Source organism: Piliocolobus tephrosceles, chromosome 21 (genome assembly GCF_002776525.5).
Source record: "Piliocolobus tephrosceles isolate RC106 chromosome 21, ASM277652v3, whole genome shotgun sequence".
In the NCBI taxonomy this organism is placed as follows: Eukaryota; Metazoa; Chordata; class Mammalia; order Primates; family Cercopithecidae; genus Piliocolobus; species Piliocolobus tephrosceles.
This window is the reverse complement of record NC_045454.1, coordinates 52145232-52153280: the sequence shown is the minus strand read 5'-3', so window position 1 is coordinate 52153280 and position 8049 is coordinate 52145232. Positions and strand designations below refer to the sequence as shown.

Sequence of the window (8049 nt, the reverse complement as noted above, 5' to 3'; positions counted from 1 at the left end):
GGCTGAGGCAGGAGAATCATTTGAACCCAGAAGGTGGAGGTTGCAGTGAGCTGGGATGGCACCACTGCACTCCAGCCCGAGACTCCTCCTCAAAAAAAAAAAAAAAAAAAAAAAAAACTCAAGGCTGAGCTGGACTCCACATGGCAGGGGTGTGTGTCTGGGAGATAAGGTTGGCAGGGCACCCTGATTTTATTGGGCTGCAACTGTTAGGTACATATAACGTCGGTTGTTGGTGTAGTAACAGGGGCATTCAGAAATTCAGGTACAGTCGGAATCAGGGAGCTTAAAAGTCTTCAGGATGCTTTGTTGGTGTTGGGCTTGCTCTCAAGCAAGCTGCACCCGTTGGGGGCACTTCTGCCCCCAGCAATTCACTGTCTCATCCCATCAGCCTAACAAGACCAGGGGAACAGGGTCCCATCTTCCGCATTAAGTGTAAAGTCCCAGGGTCTCATGTCATTGGCTAGACTAGGTCACATGCTCATCTCTGAACCAATTACAGAGGCCAGAGGGTGAAATGCACTCACTGGCTGGACTGGGTGACTTACCCATCTTGGAACCAATCACAGAGGCCAGAGGGTGGGCTGCTCTGATTGGTCACGAGGAGTCATTTATCCATCCTTGAACCAATCACAAAGGCCAGAGGGTGGGCTGCTCTGATTGGTCAGGAGGAGTCATTTATCCATCCTTGAACCAATCACAGAGGCCAGAGGGTAGGGTGCTCTGATTGGCCAGGCTGGGTTACTTCCTCATCCCTGAGCCAATCACAGAGGTTAGAGAATGGGCTGCTGCGACTGGCTGGACTGTGTCACCCACCCCTAAACCAATCACAAAGGCCATTTGATGGACACTTTGCCCTTTGGGGGACTGGAAACGGTTCCTCTCCCCAGGTGCTCTGAATTGATGGCCATCATTTCCTTCTCCTCCCTCAGTGAGCCCAGAGGTCTCCAACCCACGAGAGGAAGGTAGAGGCCAAGACCCTGGAGGAGATGGACCGCGTGACCAGATACCCCATCCTGGGCATCCCGCAGACACACCGTGCCACCGGCCTGGTGCTGAATGGAGACACCAGCTACACATACCACTTGGTGTGCACGGGCCCTGAGGCCAGTGGCGGGGGCCAGGATGAGCCACAGACACGGTCCACTCACTACAAGGCCCAGCAGGCTGTGTGGAGGCGGGGGCTGTCCTACAGCGTGCATGCCTACCCTGGCCAGCCGTCCCCACGGGGACTCCACTCGGAGGACGGGGAAGATGAGGGTCTGAAGATTTATCGCCTGGGTGCCAGGGATGCCCACCAGGGACGCTCAACATGGGCCCTCCACCCCGAGGACGAGGAGGACGCGGAGATGAAGATGTACCACCTGGATGCTGGGGACACCGTCCCCAGGAGGCCATGCGACCTGGAGCGGGAGCGCTGGGCCATCATCCAGGGCCAGGCAGTCAGGAAGAGTGGCACCGTGGCCACGCTCCAGGGCGCCCCTGACCACGGAGACCCCAGGACCCCCGGCCGACCTCGGTCCACGCCCCTGGAGGAGAACACAGTTGACAGGGAGCAGATTGACTTCCTGGCAGCAAGACAGCAGTTCTTGAGTCTGGAGCAGGCGAACAAGGAGGTCCCTCATAGCTCCCTGGCCAGGGGGGCCCCCGCAGGCACATCCCCAGGGGTCAGCCAGGCCCCCAAGGCCTTCGACAAGCCCCACTTGGCCAACGGGCATGTAGTTCCCATCAAGCCCCAGGTGAAGGGGGTGGTCAGGGAAGAGAACAAGGTTCGTGCCGTGCCCACCTGGGCCAGTGTCCAAGTTGTGGATGACCCTGGCTCCCTGGCCTCAGGGGAGTCCCCGGAGACCCCCAAGGAGACGCCCATCGAGCGGGAGATCCGACTGGCTCAGGAGCGTGAGGCAGACCTGCGACAGCAGAGGGGGCTTCGGCGGGGATCCGACCACCAGGAGCTGGTGGAAATCCCTGCCAGGCCACTGCTGACCAAGGTGAGCCTGATGACAACCCCACGGCGGGAGAGAGGGCGCCCGTCCCTCTACGTGCAGCGGGACATGGTACAGGAGACACAGCGCGAGGAAGACCACCGGCGGGAGGGCCTGCAGGTGGGCCGGGTGTCCACACCCGACTGGGTCTCGGAGGATCCCCAGCCTGGAATCCAGAGAGCCCTCAGCTCGGACTCCATCCTCGGTCCGGCCCCAGATGCCCGTGCGGCTGACCCAGCTCCAGAAGTGAGGAAGGTAAACCGTATCCCACCTGATGCCTACCAGCCTTACCTGAGCCCCGGGAACCCCCAGCTAGAATTCTCGGCCTTCAGAGCATTCGGCAAGCCCAGCAGCCTCTCCACAGTGGAGGCCAAGGCTACAACTTCACCAAAGGCCACGATGTCCCCGAGGCATCTCTCAGAATCCTCCGGAAAACCCCTGAGCAGAAAGCAGGAGCCATCGAAGCCTCCTCGGGGATCCCTGCAAGCCAACAGGGGTGTCGTGAGGTGGGAGTACTTCCGCCTGCGTCCTCTGAAGTTCAGGGCCCTGGACGAGCCCCAGAAGGCCCAAGTTCCCCATGGCTGGGGCTGGGAGGTGGCCGGGGCCCCGGCCTTGAGGCTACAAAAGTCCCAGTCATCTGACCTGCTGGAAAGGGAGAGGGAGAGTGTCCTCCGCCGGGAGCGAGAGGTGGCAGAGGAGCGGAGGAATGCCTTCTTCCCAGAGGTCTTCTCCCCAACGCCAGATGAGAACTCTGACCAGAACTCCAGGAGCTCCTCCCAGGCATCTGGTGAGACGGGGCTCCAGGGACTGGCTGCTTGGCTCAGGGCAGTGGAGGCTGGAGCAGCGGAGGGTGGGGAGGTGGAGTTTGAGGCTGTCAGGAAGGGCTGGGGTTGGGGAGACAACGCCTCCTGACTGTTCATCCCCTCAGTCTGCTGGTTTGTCTGTCTGTCTATTAAAAATGTAGATTTTGGAGAGAAGTGTCAACTTTACCTTAGGGCTTTTGCTTTATGGATTTGGATGCCTTGTTGTTAGGCGCATAAATGTTCATATATGTTTTGTGGTTTGCTTTGTTTTGTTTTGGGATGGAGTCTCACTCTGTCTCCCAGGCTGGAGTGCAGAGGTGCGATCTTGGCTCGCTGCAACCTCCACCTCCCGGGTTCAAGTGATTCTTCTGCCTCAGCCTCCCTAGTAGCTGGGATTACAGGCATGTGCCACCACGCCCAGCTAGTTTTTGTATTTTTAGTAGAGACGGGGTTTCACCATGTTGGCCAGCCTGGTCTCGAACTCCTGACCTCAGACGATCCACCCTGCCTTGGCCTGCCAAAGTGCTGGGATTACAAGCGTGGACCACCACACCTGGCCTGTTCATATATGTTTATCCTCTTGGACAATTGCACCTTTTTGTTAGTATGAAATATTCCTTGTGTCACTTTTAATGTTTTTCACCTTGCATGTCAGCACATCTATGCATCCAATTTCTTTTTTTTTTTTTTTTTTTTTTTTGAGACGGAGTCTCGCTCTGTCTCCCTGGCTGGAGTGCAGTGGCGCGATCTCGGCTCACTACAAGCTCCGCCTCCCGGGTTCCCGCCATTCTCCTGCCTCAGCCTCCCGAGTAGCTGGGACTACAGGCGCCCACAACCGTGCCCAGCTAATTTTTTGTATTTTTAGTAGAGACGGGGTTTCACCATGGTCTCGATCTCCTGACCTTGTGATCCGCCCGCCTCGGCCTCCCAAAGTGCTGGGGATTACAGGCTTGAGCCACCGCGCCCGGCCCTGTGCATCCAATTTCTCCTGACTGGCTACTTTGGTCAATCTGTCAGTTTCCCAGCTAGTCATCTGTTCTGTCTGTCCATACACCTGTCTCCTTAGCTGCTGGCTAGAAACTCTGTCTCCCGAGCAGAGGTCTGACAAATGTTCTCGTGTTCTGCCCTCCCTGCCCGCCACAGGCATCACAGGCAGTTACTCCGTGTCTGAGTCTCCCTTCTTCAGCCCCATCCACCTGCACTCAAGCCTGGCGTGGACGGCGGAAGATTCAGTGGACAGTGCTTCTCCCGGGCAGAGAAGGAAGGAACAATGGGTGAGTCTGGAACCCATCTCTGCAGAGGCCAGGCTGAGATCAAACAGCCCCTATTAGGGCCACGGGAGGTTCGAGCAGGACTCAAGCCTGACCTGGGTTCAAGCACTGTCTCCCTTACTGCCCCCACCCCTGGCCATGCCTCAGTCTCCTGCAGATGTCAGGTAAAAGATGATAAACTGGGTGCCCTCCTATCTCTGCGTTTCTGCTTGGAGAGGCCATATAAGCTGGCGACTTTATCCCCATCAGGAAGGCATCTCCAGGATCAAAGACCAAAGGACCAACTCTGCTTGGAGGAAGAGGACAGTGGCAATTTGTCATCATCACCAGCATTAGTTTCTTTTTTTTTTTTTTTTTAAATTTTGAGATGGAGTCTCGCTCTGTCACCCAGGCTGGAGTGCAGTGGCATGATCTTGGCTTACTGCAACCTCTGCCTCCCAGGTTGAAGTGATTCTTCTGCCTCAGTCTCCCGAGTAGCTGGGATTACAGGCATGCACCACCGCGCCTGGCTAATTTTTTTTGTATTTTTACTAGAGATGTGGTTTCACCATGTTAGCCAGGCTGGTCTCGAAATCCTGACCTCAAGTGCCCTGCCCACTTGAGCCTCCCAAGGTGCTGGGATTACAGGCGTGAGCCGCTGCACCTGGCCACAGATATTTACTTCTAAGAAAGAGAGAGAGAGGCTGGGCACAGTGGCTCACACCTGTAATCCCAGCACTTTGGGAGGCCGAGGTGGGCGGATCACGAGGTCAGGAGATCAAGACCATCCTGGCTAACACAGTGAAACTCCATCTCTACTAAAAATACAAAAAAAAATTAGCCAGGCATGGTGGTGGGCGCCTGTAGTCCCAGCTGCTAGGGAGGCTGAGGCAGGAGAATGGCGTGAACCTGAGAGGCGGAGCTTGTGGTGAGCCGAGATGGTGCCACTGCACTCCAGCCTGGGTGACAGTGAGACTCTGTCTCAAAAAAAAAAAGAAAATATTCCTCACGTCACTTTTCATGACATGAGGAATATTTCATGCCGTGAGGAATATTGATTGTGTTTATTTTTTTTTTGAGATGGAGTCTCGCTCTGTCACCCAGGCTGGAGGGCAGTGGTGTGATCTCGGCTCACTGCAAGCTCCGCCTCCTGGGTTCAAGCGACTCTCCTGCCTCAGCCTCCCATGTAGCTGGGATTACAGGCGCCCGCCACCACGCCTGGCTAAAGGGAGGCTACTAGGGAGGCTCCACCCAGGAGGTGGAGGCTGCAGCGAGCCGAGATCGTGCCACTGCACTCCAGGCTGGGTGACAGAGCAAGACTCAGACCCAAAATAAATAAATAAATAAATAAATAAATAAATAAATAAATAAATAAAATCATGAATGTTGGACAGAGGCTGCACTGAGGGGAAGAGCGAGGGGGATGGCTGTGAGTCTGGGTGACCGTGGGACACGTGTTGAGAACACTGAGGACAGGGGATGCCTTCCACCCTTCCCCACATGGTGACAGAGAGGGCTGTGCGGGAGCTCTGGGCGGACTCTGCACAGGGCAGGGCAGAAAGGCTGGGGCTGACTTGTGTTCCTTTCCTGCAGTACGCTGGCATCGACCCCTCGGACGGTATTAACTCAGAGGTGAGTATGCTCCTGGGCACGAAGACTCAAGTCTTTCCCCCCACATCTGTGACCCTGCATGCAGAGGTCAATGGGAGCCCCTTCCTCCAGGTGTGGGGATCGTATTGGGTGTCTTCTCAATTGGTAGTGTCTGCTCGAGGTGGATTTTGCTGTGATCTGCTTGTGATGTCTGCCATGGGCATGGATTAGGAGAAGAGGGTTGACACGCCACCTCTCCACCACGTAGTGAAGGTTTGTGAGGTTAGACTCCAAACAAAGGCAATTTTTTGGGGGGGTGGAGGGACAGAGTCTTGCTGTGTCGTCGAGGCTGGACTGCAGTGCTGTGACCTCAGCTCACTGCAACCTCTGCCTCCTGGGTTCAAGCAATTCTCCTGCCTCAGCCTGCCAAGTAGCTGGGACTACAGGCACCTGCCACCACACCCAGCTAATTTTTGTATTTTTAGCAGAGACGGGGTTTCACCATGTTGGCCAGGATGGTCTTAAACTCCTGACCTCAGGTGATTCTCCCGCCTCCACCTCCCAAAGTGCGGGGATTACGGTAGCGAGCCACCGCGCCCGGCCAAAGACACTTTCTTTGCGGGAGAGATGCATCTGAAACTGTTCAAGCCGAACCCCCCAGTCGGTTTATGGCACACGTGTGTGACCCTCCTTTTTCTTTTCCTTTACTTTTTTAAATTTTTATTTATTTATTTATTTTGAGACAGGCTCTCACTCTGTCACCCATGCTGGAGTGCTGTGATGTGATCCCAGCTCACTGCAGCCTTGACCTCCTGGGCTCAAGCAATCCTCCCACCTCAGCCTCCCAAGTAGGGTCATAGGAATGTGCCACCACACCCAGATAGTTTATTTTTAATTTTTTTGTACAGACAGAGTCTCACTAGGTTGCCCGGACTGGTCTCGAATTCCTGCATTCAAGGGATCCTCCCACCTCCGCCCACCAAATGTCTGGGATTATAGGCATGAGCCACCATGCCCGACCCCTCTTTGAGCTGAATCCAAAATGCCAAATACATTGGCCGGGCACAGTGGCTCAAGCCTATAATCTCAGCACATTGGGAGGCCGAGGCGGACAGATCACGAGGTCAGAAGATCGAGACCATCCTGGTTAACACTGTGAAACCCTGTCTCTACTAAAAATACAAAAAATTAGCCGGGCAAGGTGGCGGGCGCCTGTAGTCCCAGCTATTCGGGAGGCTGAGGCAGGAGAATGGCGTGAACCCCAGAGGCGGAGCTTGCAGTGATCCGAGATCGCGCCACCGCACTCCAGCCTGGGCGACAGAGCGAGACTCCATCTCAAAAAAAACAAAAAACAAAAGCCAAATACAGACATTTTTCCTGCCCTGGAGCTCAGCATGAGTTAGCATATTCTTTGGTCATATTACTAGGAGTAGAGGGTCTGAAACAGAGGAGGGGATCCTACTTTACCCCTGTTCTAGGCCTCTCTAATGAATTGGCAGTTGGAGGAGATGACTTGGGGGTGTGGCTAGGACCTGGGTCGGGGGAATTCATGCCTCCTTGTTGCAGGTCCTGGAAGCCATACGGGTGACCCGTCACAAGAATGCCATGGCAGAGCGCTGGGAATCCCGCGTCTACGCCAGTGAGGAGGATGACTGAGCCTTGGGATGGGGCGCCCACCCCCTGCCCTGCCCTGACCCTTGTGGGAACTGCCAAGACCATTGCCAAACCCCACGCTAGGAAATGGGTCCTAGATCCAGGATCAAAGAACCACAGCTCATCTGCCAACAATCCCGCCACGGGTGCATTTGGGACTGGAGGGTTTTTCGTTTCTGTGTCTATCTTCCTTTAGAAATGTTTCTGTCTTTGGGGTCTAATGCTTTTGGGGATGAAATGGTACCCCTGCCGATTCTTTCTGCTTCTAAGACTGTGCCAAATGCTCTGGGTCTAAGAAAGAAGGAGACTCACTCCTCCACTTTCAGGCATAATTTGTTTCTGCTAGTCTGAGGGCGGAGGGACCAGTCAAAGAGGGACACACAGATCGCAGCACCTTGAGCAGCTGCGGGTCTGAGGGAGGAGACCTGCCCCTTTCCAACCCTGGGAAACCATCCAGTCTGAGGGAGGAGGCCAAACTCCCAGTGCTGGGGGCCCCTGTGCAGCCCTCAAACCCTTCACCTTGGTGTACCCAGCCACACCTGGTGGGCACAGAGCTCTGACATCGACGGGATCCCATGAGGATGGTCCCCGTCACCTGGGAGAAAAAAAGGCCCAATTTAGGGGCCGGAGAGGGGTCTTCGTCCCACATCCCCACACTGCCATGAAATAAACCTGGAGCCAGGCGCAGTGGCTCAAGCCTGTAATCCCAGCACTTTGGGAGGCCGAGACGGGCGGATCACGAAGTCAGGAGATCGAGACCATCCTGGCTAACAC

At 55.5% G+C, this 8049-nt stretch overlaps 1 protein-coding gene across 1 annotated transcript; it reads left to right on the top strand.

Moving 5' to 3' along the window:
- Window positions 1-986: 986 nt before the first annotated feature.
- MISP (mitotic spindle positioning) lies at window positions 987-7387 on the top strand. Its single transcript, XM_023195483.1, has 4 exons — window positions 987-2766; window positions 3926-4056; window positions 5626-5664; window positions 7189-7387. The coding sequence occupies exons 1-4, from the start codon at window positions 987-989 to the stop codon at window positions 7276-7278; spliced, it is 2040 nt and encodes a 679-aa protein (XP_023051251.1). The 3' UTR covers window positions 7279-7387.
- Window positions 7388-8049: the final 662 nt, after the last annotated feature.

Coding starts and splice junctions, on each gene's coding strand:
- MISP (XM_023195483.1), top strand. CDS start 987: ATGGACCGCGTGACCAGATACCCCATCCTGGGCATCCCGCAGACACAC. Junction 2,767..3,925: donor GAGCTCCTCCCAGGCATCTG/GTGAGACGGGGC, acceptor TGCCCGCCACAG/GCATCACAGGCAGTTACTCC. Junction 5,665..7,188: donor CGGACGGTATTAACTCAGAG/GTGAGTATGCTC, acceptor TCCTTGTTGCAG/GTCCTGGAAGCCATACGGGT.